The sequence below is a fragment of the Columba livia genome, chromosome 1 (assembly GCF_036013475.1).
Source record: "Columba livia isolate bColLiv1 breed racing homer chromosome 1, bColLiv1.pat.W.v2, whole genome shotgun sequence".
NCBI lineage: Eukaryota > Metazoa > Chordata > Aves > Columbiformes > Columbidae > Columba > Columba livia.
This window is the reverse complement of record NC_088602.1, coordinates 68,266,524-68,282,590: the sequence shown is the minus strand read 5'-3', so window position 1 is coordinate 68,282,590 and position 16,067 is coordinate 68,266,524. Positions and strand designations below refer to the sequence as shown.

At 42.6% G+C, this 16,067-nt stretch overlaps 1 protein-coding gene across 12 annotated transcripts in view; it reads left to right on the top strand.

Moving 5' to 3' along the window:
* MAP4K4 (mitogen-activated protein kinase kinase kinase kinase 4) overlaps positions 1-16,067 on the top strand; it is a 163,892-nt gene that overhangs the window by 122,393 nt on the left and 25,432 nt on the right. For 4 of the 12 annotated variants that reach the window (XM_065060781.1, XM_065060825.1, XM_065060770.1 and 1 more), the window contains exons 13-19: positions 3,460-3,621; positions 5,731-5,817; positions 6,488-6,712; positions 11,023-11,184; positions 13,219-13,449; positions 14,374-14,480; positions 15,366-15,517. In XM_065060781.1, the coding sequence (XP_064916853.1) occupies positions 3,460-3,621; positions 5,731-5,817; positions 6,488-6,712; positions 11,023-11,184; positions 13,219-13,449; positions 14,374-14,480; positions 15,366-15,517 (1,126 nt within the window). The remainder of the gene's footprint in view (positions 1-3,459; positions 3,622-5,730; positions 5,818-6,487; positions 6,713-11,022; positions 11,185-13,218; positions 13,450-14,373; positions 14,481-15,365; positions 15,518-16,067) is intronic. The other 8 variants (XM_065060800.1, XM_065060862.1, XM_065060835.1 and 5 more) reach the window with 6 other exon arrangements.

Below are 16,067 nucleotides of genomic sequence, written 5' to 3'. Positions count from 1 at the left end.
TGAACCTGGATAAGGAGCCAGAGTATTGACACTGTATTTTCTGTGTTTGGTTTGTTTTGTTTTTTTTTTTAATTGTTGGCTTAGTAAATGCCGGTTTTGTGAAGTGCAGTAATTTGAGGCTGTCTGGGCTCTGTCAAAATTCTGTTTTGGCATCTCTGAAATTTATTTGAAGAGTTCTTGCCCTTACCTTCTGGTTAACAGTTAGCTCCTTGAAAATCAGCTTTTCATCTGATGTGTACAAGAAAGTTGGTAATACCATATCCAACCAAAGAAGATCTGGATATGCATCCATAGTTTCACTTAATCCGGATCTATACCTGCTGTCTATTGGGTAACAGTGTTTTACATCAGGCCTTTTTTGGAGTGCGTGATAGAACTTTAATATCTAGCAGTCATGATTTATTAAATTCAGAAGCCCAGGTTTTATAAATAGAATTGACATGAGTTTTAACTAATGGTTTTTACCTGTCTCACTCTGTGGGCAAGCGTAAGGAACGTGGTGACGAGGGCTTTGGTGTGTCCTCATGGAAGAGCTGCTAGAGGCAGTCAGGAAAGCAACTTTGTGCCAACAGAAGGGTGATAGGAAGTCAGCTGAAGGGCTGCTTCTGGAGCCAACTTGGGTCAATGACAGCTTGCCACCAACCAGCCTTGCCATCAGTTTGACAAGGTGTAGACTAGGGTGCGAGAGATGCTTGTCACTGTACGTTTCCTTTCTCTGGGCTCGTTAAGAGTAAATTCCACTTTGTTAGTGGCCAGTAGTTCAATGTTCAGGTTTCAAAGGCCACATGCAAAGGAGGTGAAACTTCTCTCTTATGGCGAGGGCTGGAAATAAGTGGATTGTGCGGGGCGTTTTTGTGGGTATTGGTGGTGCCGGGTGCCTCCCTGCCCACCCACCTGGTGAGGGGCTGAGGTGGTGTCTGATGGGAAGATGGAAGCGATGCTGAGAAACCCCATCTCTTTGTGTACTTTGGAGCAAAGACAATAGTGCATTTGTGCTTTGGAAACTAGACTTGAATGCTCACTGGTGGCAGAGGATCCTTCTTCTTCTTTTGCTGGATAATAAACATCTGCTGTCAGTCCTGAGCTAGCACACTGGCTCACAGTTTGCTTAAAAATCTCATCTTTTAACAGCTGATTATGTTTATTTCATGATGCCATGGGAAATTGTCTCTCTTAGTCAATTTGTAGCTTATTTTTCTCATATTAAGATCAGATTTTTATAATTATTGCATATTACTTATCCATTGATTTGAGAAATGACGAATTTGTTTCGTCTAAAAGACCTAAGCTGTACCCATCTTCCTTGTAGTGAGAATTATGCCATCCCAAGACCTGCAATATATCCACTTAACAATGTCAACACAATATTGTTAGACAGACAGGCTTCATATGTTTAAGAAGTGTTTGAGCTGATAAATGTTCATATTAACCAGTCAGCAGTGTGCTGTCTCTTGCATCCTCAGGGCAACAGAATTATTGTACTTCACATCTTAGTTTTCTTAAACAAAGAGCCTGTCAGACTTGATTAGCCAAGAGGCACCTGAATATATTGACTTAAATATAGAAAATGTTTGACACAGATGCGTATATTCAGAAATAAAAGTGCCTACTTAATCCTTTTACAGTGCTTAAAAACTGAAGGAGGGGGAGCAGTGAAACCTATGAAATGCACCGCGTGCCATAGCTGCCTTGCAGCACTTTTGCTATTTTTATATCTACATTCATCAAAGCGAGCTTGCTTAAGCAAGAGAGAAAAGGCTGGTAGATGTATTTAGTTGGGAGAGGAGAGGCAAAAGCAAGGAAGCTGTGTTTCTGACGAGACAGAGAAAATGTGAGGGGAAAAAAAGAGCTTTTCCCTTGTGGCATGGGAAGGTGGTAGAGAACTGAGGAAGGAACGCTTCATAGTTACAGAGTGGGTGTGTTCCAACAATTGTCTTCAAGAAAGTTGCATCTTTCCCCAAACTGCAGATATTTAAAGAGTATCGGAAAGCAGCCTGTTTTATTGCAGTGCTACTAATTCTTAACCATCTTTTTTGTTCCCCCAATGTTTCTTCTCCACTGTCATGTCAGTATTGATTCCAGAAGATGGAAAAGGCTGTTGAACTTCCAGTTACTTCATAGTCATGCAGGGTAATGTGCCAAACAGAGAAAGCTCGTTCCGTGAAGTAACACAGGGAGTGTAGATTGGCCTTTGCTTTTTCATTTGAGCACAACTATGAAACACACACCAGTAACTGGATTTTTGAACCCAAATAAAAGCTTAATCTGAGTGCTCTTGCAAGACTGCTTGGAGTGCCTTAAGACTAGAGAACCTATGGCAGCTTTGCTTCAACAGAAATTGGTGATAACATTAACCTTAACCTAAACGTTCAAAGGAATAACCAGTGTAGGTTTTCATTTTGTTCTTGGGATTAAATTTGAGTGTGCTTTTTTTGGTTTAAATTTTTCATTTTTTTAGCATATTATAGAAATCTATAATGGAAGTGAATGCTGTAGCGATATTTGCAGTTGATGGTTGAACAGGAGACAGCTGGGTCTTTTGACACTTAGGCAGTTGTGGGAGGCTGCCTGGGATTTTGAGGTAGGTGGAGTAACTGGATGCTTCTGTAGAAGCGCAGGAAGAGTTGGTCACGACTGTATGGGCATTTAAAATGTCTCCTCTGAAGTCATACATGGGGCTATATAGACATAAATGAGTCAGTTCATGCTTTCTAGAGCTGTTCTCCAGGTCCTTTCCAGACTTGAGCAGACTTATCAGCGCCACTTTGTATTTGGGTCATGCATGAAAGCTTATCTGTATAAGTGTAAAAGCATAGCTCTGCTGTTTTCCTTCTTTTACATATAGGTGCTTTTGATGTTTTGGGAGGGGCTGAGGTGCTGTTGGTCAGCCTTCCTTCTCTCTTAAGCAAAGTTTTGGGCAGTGCCTTAAATCAGACTTGGTTGTTGGGCCAACACCACCAAATTCTTAGCAGACCATGATGTGTGTTAAGAGAGAAGCTGCTTATGGAAAGCTCAGATAGTTGTCACTTGAATTTTAGCTGATTAAGTGGGGCTGATAATTTCCTTTTGGCAACATTTAGATAATGTGTTGAAGTCAAGAAAAGTGTCATTCTGATTAAGATTTGGGTTGAACAGTTGTTCAAAGAATGAGATTTCAGTGTGAGCCTCTCTTGAAGAGCAGCAGTGAGCTTCCACACCTCAGTTGTCAGGAATATGGTACGTGACTTTGTGTGTGTGCATGAAGAAACCAGAGAGAGTAAGCGAGGCTGCTTTTAGGGGTAGTTGTGTGCTGTGTATGAGTTAGTTTCCTGGTGGAACACTTGCATAAAATGTTTTGTCACTCAGTTGCAGAGCTTGCCAGTCCTGGTAAAGCCTTCTCTTCACAGTAGAAAACAACCCCACCTCTTTCTTTGATAACAACAAAAGTAAAACTTTGTGGTTTCTTTTCCCTTTTTGTAGCAACAAAGAAGAGAACGGGAAGCTCGAAGGCAACAAGAGCGTGAGCAAAGGCGGAGAGAACAGGAAGAAAAGAGACGTCTGGAAGAAATGGAGAGGAGGCGTAAGGAAGAGGAAGAGAGAAGAAGAGCGGAGGAGGAAAAGAGGAGAGTAGAAAGGGAACAGGTGAGTCCATGATACAGATATATGTGCAATAAGTTTGTTTCTTCTAAATTCTAATTTGATTTTTAAAAAATTAGTAAGCCTAAAGCAGCTTTAGAGACAACGTAACACTGACCCTTCCACCTTTGTTGCCTCTGACAGCAAACGCACTAACATAGATCATAGGGCTTTATGGAAAATTCTGGCAGCCTCAATATTCCCTCAAAAAAAGAAGTCTTGTTGCAGTACTCATTCTAAATTCATCTCGTGCCCCTGAGCTTGACTAAAACCATCAGAATTGGCAAAATTGTCACTGGGGCTGAAAATCGTTTCTAGGCTTGTCTTGCTGTATCAGTGGTTCTTGCAGGACATGCCCCTGTTCAGAAGGCCTCCCAGAGAAGGGCAGCTCTGTTGCTTGTCACCTTCTGGCACCCAGAATTGGACAGAGGCTCGTCATAAACTTTGAATATTCTGAATTTGAGATGGAACCTTTGAGCTGCAGAGGGTTTTCCTGCTTAAAACCTAAATATGCAATATCTTTCTCTTACTCTGTCTGTTTAAAATCAGCTCTAATAATGTATGCCAGTTCAGGCAGCAAGTGTATCTTAAGTTCTGTCGGTGTGCCCTTAATACGTTGAAAGTACAGGTGAGAAACCTTTTAAACTGTGACATTTGGCTGCTATATTTATGCATGAAATCTGCATGTTTAAAGTCCTTTAAAAACTTTAATCACGGCAATAATCAGGGTAATAATTACTGTGCACGTACTGCAAAATACTGATCCCAAAGAAAGGGCCAAAACTACCGTCCTAGAGGCTGACTGTAATTTTCCTATTAACTTTAGGAATGCTGGTTTTGGCCTGATATATCTTATTTTTTTCTTTAAGTAAAATCGCTGTATTTGAGATCATTGATGATCATGTTACTGGGGAATTTTATTGTGTTTTTATATATTTCAAAGATTTTTGAGTCAAAAGGAGAGAAGACTAACCAGTGGGAATAAATATACGGAAAATCTCTAATTACAGCACAGCAATTTACTTTTGGGCAGACACCGGGTATTCCCCCAGCTGCTTTTTAAACTGTTGAAATGCTAATTATGCACAGTGCCAATAATGACAAATGGTTAATTGATGTGGCCAAGCTGAACCACTCTGAATTTACATTTTTTTTAGAAGAAAAGACATGCCCCCTCTTAGAATTTTTGTTAACCCAAACTATGGCTCAGCCAGTGTGCATAAAAAATATAGTCTATCTCATCAGTCTGTCACAAGACTTTCTACAACTCCCATCACTGTATCACCGATTCATTAATTTATTTATGCATACACTGTAAATATGTGCGTGTGCTTGTGTGTGTGCGCATGCACATGTTACATACTTCCATTAATTGCATGATAGGACGTTACCAGCTTGGGTTTGGTGCTTCAAGAGTTTGAGTTCTTCCAGGGGGTCAGGCGAAGCGGCGGGGAAACCTCTCGATCTGTTGAGGCTGCAGGCGAAGTGATGGCCAGGTCGCAAGAGCAAGAGAGTTTGGTCTAATATCTGTTTCCTGGTGGATGTTTGTTTGTGTCATAACCATCCCATAATTCAGCAAGGCTGGCAGCGTCTGCTCAGGAGAAGCTTCTGGTGAGGGCGGCAGGGGAGAGGGCAGGGCAGGTCCCAGCTGCCCTGGGCAGAGCCCTTCTGGGGGAGCTTGCTCCAGCTCTGCCGACACTACGCCTGGCTCTAGCTGTTGCTAACAGTTCATCGCACCAGCGCAACAAACTAATGTTTTAATACAACTTGCATGTGACTTTGTGTTGGCTGTGTTGAGTCAAGACTTGCTGTGTTTTAACTTTCCAAAAACCTTCAAGTGCATTTTGCTGCTTCTTGAAACCACTTCCAAAATACATAAACGAGCTCTGGCCCGTGCCGGCAACATTTGGAGGAGTCCAAATTTCAGAATGGAAGGGGCCAAAATCCAATGCTCAGGAGGCAGGGCTTCCTAAATTGTTCTGCAGGCACTAATCCATCCTGAAGTGTGTTTCTCGTTAAAGCTGAACTGGGGAAGTAGCGTGTGGTGTTCCACCCAGGGGGTTCTGATGCATTCCTTTTGAATAAATTTATTGCTGGGTAATTTCTATGTGACAGGAGTATATCAGGCGACAGCTAGAAGAGGAGCAGCGGCACTTGGAAATTCTACAGCAGCAGCTGCTCCAGGAGCAGGCCATGTTACTGGTAAAGCACTGTATCTGTTTTGTTCAGTAGCGATAGGATCCATTTATCCGGCCAGTCCTAGGCTTCCCTCAGTCAGGCACAGCTGCACTGACAGTATGACAAAAAAGGAGCTTGATTAAAAGGCCATTTATGCTAGTGTCGTGGGCTGACAGGCACATATGAGAAGTGCTGTATGGTCACACTGCTTTCTGGGCAATAAGAGGAGGCTTTATGTTAAAGTGGAACAGTTCTGGTATGGTGGTCGAGTTTCTGAACAGACCTTGGCATTCAGTGAAGAACTAGCGTGCTTATGTTGCAGATCAAAAGCACACATGATACATAAATCCACCCCGGGATACAATGGCCTAGTGTTGGTCTAAATCATTGTTTTATGAACTTTACACTGGATTTAGTATAAAAACCTCTTTTTCTTCCTTTAATAAAAATCAGTTTTGACATAACTCTCCAAATCATGTCAGGCTTAGCAGCACACTCTCAACTTTACCAACACGAGACACATGCCATATTGGTCTAACTTGGCTCTTGGCTACACTTTAACAATGAAATTAAAAAAAAAAATAATTAAAAAAGCAACAATAACCAGAAAGGTGCATTTTTAACGGGATGGATAGGGACACATCCGCCATACAGTCAGTGCTATGTCTTGAATTACTCGCACGTTCTCTCAAAGGAATACAGATGGCGAGAGATGGAGGAACACCGGCAGGCGGAGCGACTCCAGCGCCAGTTGCAGCAGGAGCAAGCCTACCTCCTGTCGCTGCAGCACGATCATAGGCGGCAACAGCAGCAGCAGCAGCAGCAACAACAACAACAACAGCAGCAAGAAAGAAATAAACAAAGCTATCATACCCCTGAGCCAAAACCTCACTATGAGCCTGCTGAAAGAGCGCGTGAGGTAAGTCCTGCTTGTGGGCAAGAATTTGGTACCTGCTCCTCTGCTGCTACCTGTTGGCATCATGGTGGCTGGGGTTCTGCTATATTACAGTGGGAGGCCAGAACGCTGTTCATAGAGGGCAGGATTTTTTTAAATGTTGGCCACTGGTTTCCAAACCCGAGAGGTATTTCTGAGTACTGCTGCTGCAATCATTGAAGTTCAGAGTTCTGAGGTATAAACGGTGGAAAGAAATTCTGGAAGGTTTTAGAAGCATCATGTCAGGAAGTTAGTCTCACTTCATGAGACATGTTTTCACAGGAAGCATTGGTGCAGTTGGTGATCTGTGTTTCTGGCAAGTACTGGTAATTGGAAATTGGCAGGCAATTGGAAATCATTAACCTATGAGGGGTGCTTGCACACAGCACCTGTTTACACATTTGGTGCCTTAGCCCATGTTCTTGGAAATTACCTTCTCATGAACACAAACCTGAATTTCATTAGTGTCATTTTTGAAGTATCGAGTATTCTCTTCTGAGATCATGTCCTGCTCTTACAAAACTCTGTGGTGCTGCCTTCTTGGACCTCAGGCACTCACGAATCGATCTGAAATCGTCAGAGTGCTCTTTCTTTCAGTGAGTCGTCCCCTGTCTTAACTGTTCCACGGACAACATTGCTTAGCAAGTAATTGCCTCTTTGATGCATACTTGGCTCACTTTCAGCGGTCTTATTCTTATGTTTCCCTGGAGCACCATACTGCCCACAAACCACTAGACTGGGCAATACTGGTCGAGGCTTTTAATAGCATTCATCACCAGCATGTGAGAACTAGGTAAATACATTTTGGAACAAGAACAAAAAAAAATCCTTGGGGCTGTAGCTTTCATTCAACCTTTGTCCAGTAGTGCTTCATTGCCTTTGAAGTATTGCTGTTTGGGCTTGGTGAGCACAAACTAATTTTCTTGTAGGTGCTGTTGTCCAACTCTTCATAAACCGTCTTTGTGCTATCTTATCCATTCGTCTTGGTGGCTGAAGTATCTGGTATGTCTCTCTCTGCTGCAAGAAGCACAGACTTGTCCAATATGTGGTGGTGCAGGCTTGCAACCAGCCCTCCTATCCTTGCTCCTGCCTTGCCTCAGTGAAAGCACAGTGCCAGTCCAGCACTCCTGTCCAACCTGAAGGCTGGCATTGGAGAAATGCAGAGCTGTCTCTGTTCCTTGTCTCCCATTTTCCTTTCAAAGTTGGAGAGGAACTCCTGAAGATTCGAAGTGCTACATCCTTTAGCAGAACCATTGACTCAGCTGTTTTTCTGTTGTGATCTTTTTCTTTTGTGATTGCTCAAGCTAGAAGGAATAAAGTGAAGTCACAGAAAAATTGTGTTAGTAGTCAGGTCTTCCAAGAAATTGCTATGCATGTGTGGTAGAAGCATAGCCATCATATCTTGGTGCCTGGCAGTGGGAGCAATACCAGTTAATCTTAAAAGCAGGCATTAACTCTAATGTCATTCTTGACATTGGAGTTGGAATGAGCATTCTGTGCCTCATGCTTTCAGATGTAGTACTGTCCAGAGAAAGTCTCCATCTGTGGTGATGTTGACCATCAGGATGATAAGCCAAAGTGGCAAAATCTAATGATGGTTAGGGGTTTTCTTCAAATTACAGTGGCAATGGGGATGTAAGGAAAAGGACTTCTAAGACTGTCTCTGGGAAACAGAGGGGAAGATCAGAGCAAGAAGTGAGCCTTAATACCTTTTTCTGGTCGAGACAGTCAGATGAGTGGAACAGGGCATGTTTCTATCCAGGGATGCACTGATTGTCTCCTTCCCACCTCTTTGCCTGGTTTTGAGGGCTTGTGGCTTGTTCAGTTTGTGTGCTTTGTGGAGGAAACCTCCTACCATCTACATCTAGAGAGAGTAAAGACTTTAGACAGAAAGATTTGGGGCTTTTCCTTGTTATATTAATGACAAGGAGTCTGGCCTGTTTTTTTAAGCTTTAAAGGATGGCTCTGTCAAGTTGAACGTGGTAGTGAAAATGATTGTATGGTGAAGATGCTCACCTCCATTACTGTTGTATTTCCCCAGACGTGGTGTATTTTCTATAGACCTGGCAGAAGCTTGTTTGCTTGTTTCCATAGGCAAACTGTCACTGTCCTCAAATTTTGGAAAGCAAAGACTGGTTGGGTTTGTAAAGCATCCCAGCCAAGGAGTCCTGGAAAGTTGCCTCTGTCTTCTGACGTGGGTATGTGAACAACCAGTCTCTCCAGAGCATCACTGGAAGGGAACAATTAGGAAACCACCCCTGTACTGGTTTTGTGCTCCAGGCACAAGGGTTAAAGCAAATCTTGTGAGCAGCATCTCAGCAAATGAAATCAGCCTGAACTGCCAGTTGGATCTTTCTTAGATGCTTTGTTAAAGTGCTGGGAGTACAGCGTTCCTCAGCAGCAGCTCCTCTGGCAGAAACACACACGCTGCCTTGATTCCAGCAACAGGCCGTCTAAGGAGATGGGAGGTTATTTCCTTTCTGCCCAGGCTTCCCCCTGCCTCTAGCCCCTTGTACTCTCCCTTGGTTTGCAATGCTGTGGCCTTGAAAGAGGTGGCATTTCTGCATTGGAACCTCGCTTAATGTTCTTTTGAGGACTGAGCACTTTCTGATTTAGTCTTCCCCTTGAAAAGCTCTCTAGGCTAGCACGTGACAACTTCTACATGTCCTTAAGAACAAGAAACAAGCTGCTGGGGCCGTTCTCTGCAGTCTATGGGATTGTTTTGGAGCTATCTGATAAGAGAGAGGATGACCAGTCCTACAGTTTTGTATCTAAAGCTGAACAGGCTCCGGTAGTACAAATCCTGCCTCTCCTTGCACTGCCAAAGAGGCAAGCACAGGAGAGCAGATAATTAAATGACGTTGGTTGAGTAAGGTGGGTAACTATAGTAAGGTATAGCAGTGGGAAACGTATTTTTATATTGTAAAGTTGTTTCTGTTTTCATATATCCCTTTTATTCTCTGTGAGGAAAATACTGAGGAAAACACTGTAAGTAGTCTAGGTAGAAAGAATTATAGAATGGTTTGGGTTGGAAGGGACCTTAAAGATCATCTGGTTCTACCCCCTGCCATGGACAGGGATATCTTCCACTAGACCACATTGCTCAAAGCCCCATTTAGCCTAGCCTTGAACATTTTGAGGGGTGGGCATCCACAGCTTCTCTGGGCAACCTATTCCCAGACATAGTGTCATTGTCAGCAACTCTTTGAGTGCAACCATCCAGCCAATTCCTTATCCACCAAGTGTGTGATCCATTGAATCCATATCTCTCCAGTTTGGAGAGAAGGATGTTGAGGGAGACAACGTCAAATGCTTTACAGAAGTCTGGGTGGATGATGTCAGTTGCTCTTCCCATATCTACCAACACTGTCATCCCATCGTAGAAGGCCACCAAAGCTGTTAGGTATGATTTGCCCTTAGTGAAGCCATGTTGGTTGTCACCAATCACCTCCTTACTTTCCATGTGCATTAGCATCGTTTCCAGGAGGATCTGCTCCACGATCTTGCCAGGCACAACGGTGAGGCTGACTGGCCAGTAGTTCTCTGGGTCTTCCTTTCTTCTCTCTTTAAAAATAGCAGTTATGTTTTCCCTTTTCCAATCAGACTGCCATGACTTCTCAAGTATGACAGATAGTGACTTAGCAACTTAATCCACCAGTTCCCTCAGGACCCGTGGATGCATCTCATCAGGTCCCATGGACTTGTGCACCTTCAGGTTCCTTAGATGGTCTTGAACCTGATATTTTCCTACAGTAGATCGTTCTTCATTCTCCCAGTCCGTGCCTATGCCTTCTGCAACATGGGTGGTGTGGCTAGAGCACTTGCTGGTAAAGACTGAGGCAAAAAAGTTATTGACAACCTTAGCTTTCTCCATATCCCAGGTAACCAGGTCTCCGATTTCCTTCTGGAGAGGACCTGCTTTTTGCCTAGTCTTCCTTTCATCACTAACGTACCTACGGAAGCTTTCCTTGTTGCCCTTGATGTTCCTGGACAGATTTATTTCTATCAAGGCTATCAGAAGCCTCATCGTGGTCTTTAATCATATCACTTCACATTTTCCTGAGTGCTGTAACCTTTCTCCTAGAACAGATTTTCCATATTGGCTTACTTGCCACTTTGGTGCACTTCACCCTGTGTTTTACATTGCTGGTGGAAGCAGTAGGGAAAAAAAATCCTGTCAAGCCCCAGATTTATCTGGTTTCTTCATGGTAAAGAAAAGTTGGTAGTCACTTTCATATTTCTACTGTAATTGCTTTTATTGACTCCAGGCTTATCCTCCATTTATTTTGGCCTAGGTGGAGGAGAGATTTAGAAAAACTAATCAGGGCTCCCCTGAAGCACAGTCTAAGCAGATGGGCAAAGTATTGGAGCCACCAGTGCCTTCAAGATCAGAGTCCTTTTCCAATGGAAACTCAGAACCTGCTCAGCCTGCCCTGCAGAGACCGATGGAGCCCCAGGTAAGTGCCCAGGAAAATCTCAGTGAGCCTGGAGGAAATGCAGACATCCCAACATGTTTCATTCAGATTTGCAGATCGAGGCACATAGAAAGTCTTATGTAAAGAAAGTGTAGTACTGTTACACAGCTTGGTTTATTCAGTAGATTTGCTCTTTGTCTATTTTTGCTTATTTTATTGATAAACTAATGGCTTTGTGGGTTTGGTGTGGTTTGTTTTTTTTTTTTTTTGAATATTAGGGCTGTTGCATTCTGTTATTATCTGTGCAAAAGAGGAATCATGGGCTGAACACTGGTGAGAGTTGCAGTATGCTTCCATATTTCAGAATTTGATCTGGGCAAGACACTTACTACCAGAGAGGATGCTCAGGAAAGAAGGCAGCTGGTTTAGTTTTTTTGAATTCTTGTGGAAAAATCTAACTAAACAAGTGGGTTTTAATAGTATGAGCGCTGCTTCAAAGAGATTTACAAAACATGACTAAGAAAAGCAAGTTTGTTGTCAGTAGGCTTACAGTTGCTAAATAGAGTTCTGTACCACACCTGTAAAATTAAAAGGAGGTTGAAACCACTGAGCTGTGTGGCTGCTGCTATTCTTTTGTTTTCTAATGAAATCCCTCCAGATCTTTGTGTCTGTATCTCATAGGAAGTACAGCATGAACTAAAAAAAAAGTAAAAAAAGTAAAAAGTAAAACATAGACATAGCCCATAAATTCTGCATGTTTTAGAAATGCTAAATTAAATAGCATAGTTCTGTATTTAGTTCCTCTGTTTCCATGCTGAATTCTTCTCGCCCAAATTAGGTCTGTTGATGACAGTGCAAGCTAAAATCGTCCCTGATTGCGACTAGGTATTGTGACTCTTTTGGGCAGCAGGAGAATTTGAGCAGACGAGAGAGTGGGAGAAATCAGTACAGAACTTCAGCTCTCACTCATTAATTCCTGGCCTTTATTCAAACCTCTATGACTATTTGAAAATATTGGACTTGTATCTTCATGCTCTGTGTGCCAGTTACTTTTAAAGTCTCTGGGTTTGCCATTCATATTAAGGATAATCAGGCTCTTCAACAACTGTGTGTGTTAAAATTGAGGAAATAATAATCATATGAAAACAAATAGACCCAGCCTACAGAAACTGGGGTTGAAAGAAAAGTTGTGATTAATTATTAGGTGCAAAGCCAGTGTGTCCCTCAGTTATCACCTTTCCTACTCCTTATTTCAGAAATCCTTTCTGAAAGGCAAGTTTATGCGCAAGGAGGGAGTCAACTGAAGGCTCAATATGGATTTCAATGGAAATCCCAATGGATTTCCAATTCTGAAGTCACTGTTGTGCCTTCTTAGTATGTGTAACTGAATGTGTGTATATGTGCGTGCTTAGTTTGTGTATAAGTATGTATATATGTACAGTATATAGTACATATATGGCGTAAGTATAATATGCATTGTACATATGTATACTATATACAATATATATTATGGTCTTTATATATATATATTGCAATGACTGTGAAGGAATAAAGGCTTTTGTGTTATGGTTTTTCTCCAAAAGTTTGGAACTGTATCTAGTTCCTAAATATATTAGGTAACATAAATGTCTGTCAGTTTGCACATTTTACAGCATCTTTTAATTTTGTACACTTCTTCAATTGGTTATCCACTTCAAATTTCCCAGCCCACCAGTGCTGCCACGAGACCTGACCAAAGCCCACTGGAGACTGGGGAACAGCAGGCAACTTCTGCCTTGAGTGGCCTTTGGGCTCAGGCTCACGGTGCAGATATTAGGTCGCCTTTTCTTTTGGGGCACCAGTGTATGTGTATGTGGAGAGCGTATCTCACCAAAAAATGCATATGTGCTGTATTTTGAGTCTGTTACGTTCTTTGGGCGCTTGCCTTGCTTTTTTAAGTGCATTGATTCCACCCCACGCTTACCTAATGCCATAACCAATTTGTCTCTGCCCGCCCCACCTGCCTTTATTCTGTGTTAATTGGAAAGCCAGTTATACTGTGCGCATTGAATGTTTTATGTTTTGTTTTCTTGTAAGGTACAGTGGTCCCATCTGGCATCTCTCAAGAACAATGTTTCCCCTGTCTCGCGATCCCATTCCTTCAGTGACCCTTCTCCCAAATTTGCTCATCACCATCTTCGTTCCCAGGACCCATATCCACCTTCACGCAGTGAAGTGCTAAATCAGAGTTCTGACTCTAGGTCGGAGGTACCCGACCCCACCCAAAAGGCTTGGGCTAGATCAGACAGTGACGAGGTGCCTCCAAGGGTAAGGAGTAGAAAGACAGATGTGTGCTATTCTTTTTATTATTATTATTATTATTAATGATTATTTTTTTAAGGATGTGATACCCTGGGCACTGTGAAGACTGTGCCCTTGTGCCAGCATTGGTAACAGTATTTTGGAAGGCAGATGATAATGTAGGTGTTCAGTCAATGGGTTAATGGTAATCAACCTTAGGTACAATATTGAAGCTTCATATAAAATTGGCAATTATTTATAGAATGCAGCTATTTCAGAGAGACAATTTATTATGCAAAGTTAAAAAATCATTACCGTATTCAGGAAAGAATTTAAAATATCCCTGAGGTTATTGCTCAGAGTTAATTTTCCTCTTCATCTGTTATCAACCCAAACTATGAATCATATGCATATTTAAAACTGCGATGGAACTCAACAAAAAAGAAACATTCAATATATTTCTTTGTCCTCTCCCCCACCCACCCCTCTCCCATCCACTGGGATTTGCTGCTTCTGAGTATATTCTTGCTCCCCCACCAGTCTTTGCCTTCTGCTGATCCATTCCCAGGCATTTGTTTGGTTCCCCTGAGCTTATTCTCCTAATTCTCACGCTGTTTGAGCAAATTGCTTTGTGCCTCCCCTGCTTCAGTCAAAATGCCATATTCTTTTCAAATGTCTCAGTAGTTGGAGGGTAGCGGGGTGTGTATGTGTTTGTGTGGTAACTATTAAACACTACTTAATGTTAAGACTAAACTTTCAGTTCTCTTCAAAATCTGAACAGCATCCCAACTAAGGCTCTTGGTTTTGTGGGTATTTGTTTATTGCTTTTAGTCATTGATGCTAGCTTGGACTTAGAATAAATGTTTGTTAAAATCTTAAGACAGAAGAGGTTTAATCTTCCTCTTCTCACTCTCCTCTTCATGGGTTTAACACAACATTTTTTCTCCCAAGGTACCTGTGAGAACAACGTCTCGGTCACCAGTCTTGTCCCGCCGTGATTCTCCACTGCAGGGCAGTGGGCAGCAAAATAACCAAGCAGGTCAAAGAAACTCCACGAGGTTTGTAAACCTACATGTCCTTGCCTTTCCTGCGTTGGAAGGAAAAGGCTCATGGAAAGCCAGGCATTTTCAGAGGGCTTTTGGCATTGTCTAGATATGAAAGGAAGATTAATTTGGATCCCTTTTCAGCAATGATAAATATTGATGTTCCTTGGTGTGTCATGTGTGTCAGCAAACAACGGCAAAATTTTTCTTCCCTCTCTTCCTTTGAGTTGCCTGCCCTGTAACTTTTGCAATAATTTAAAAATATCCTTAAGATGACTGAAAAAAATGCGGCCATTCATGAACATCTTACCTTTTGGTGCCACAAGTCATTTTAGGCATACTGTGAGGATTACTGGCAGCTGAAGTGTTTGTAACATTTAAGTGAAGCAACCTCAAACTCTCTGGCCTCTCAGCCAGAAACAGACTTTAAGAAGGGGCAAAGCATCCCTGAGCTGTGATACAGAGTATCTGGGGTGAGCAAGGGGAGAGGAAGGGGCTGCCTCCAGAGCTCAGCAGAGCACTGTGGACTAGCCACTGGATGGGTGTGAGAGAGTCAGGCTTCTTGGCTTGTGCTTGAGTGGCCAGGGCACTTTTGGGCCCATTTTAAGTCTGCTGCATGCAGTCTATATTAACTTTAGGTTAGATATGTAAGAATGGCAGGTAGCCAGTTCCAGTTAAACCTAAACCTTTTTTATTTTACCATCCTAAATAAGGTAACCGGTATTTCAAAGGGAGATGCTGCTTGAGTTGTGAAGCATCACTGATACCTTCAGCTCAGCGTTAAGTGCTCTTTCAGATGAGTTGTTTGAAAAACACTGAGGAAGAGTGATGTTTGATTTTAGAAACGGGAATCTGAAACAGAAGTACATGACAAAGACTTTCCTCCCTCCCCTGCTACAGCAATATAGAGCCTCGTCTGCTGTGGGAAAGGGTGGAGAAGCTCGTACCGAGACCAGGCAGTGGCAGTTCTTCAGGTTCAAGCAACTCCGGCTCACAGCCTGGCTCCCACCCCGGCTCTCAGAGCGGGTCTGGAGAGCGGTTCCGGATGAGATGTAAGTCCTTCCTTCACCTTTTCTTACGTCCTGTCTCTAAATGTATTGAGTTGTGCAACACTCAGTAATGAAGGATAATAACCCTCACTGGGAAAGACCTTTGAACAGGCAGTATCAGAGGTTGGTTACCTTCCAGTACCCACCTCGGCTGTATGTCCTTGCTTGGGAAAGACAGTGGGTGCAGAAGTGTCACAAAATGTCACAAAAGTGTTTCAGTGTTCTCTGGTGGGTGTTCAGTCACTGCTGAATTTGCCCATATGCAAACAGCCCAGTCTTCTTGCTCTGACAGGTCCCCTCCTCCTATGTGCAAGGGCACCTTTTGATGCTTGGTGCCTATTGCCTTGGTGGTTGTTGAAGGAGTGCAGACTGCTATAAATAGGTTTCAGCTGGGGTATGTTGGATGCTGTTGCAGCTTGTGGACACACTTGAGTTACCCTCTTTGGTTTACTTTGGCTTCAGTCATAGGGCAGCTATACAGATTACAGCTTATGATGGTTTTTGCATAGTCCTTCAGGGATAACATAATAGTGAACCAGTGAAACTTATATCT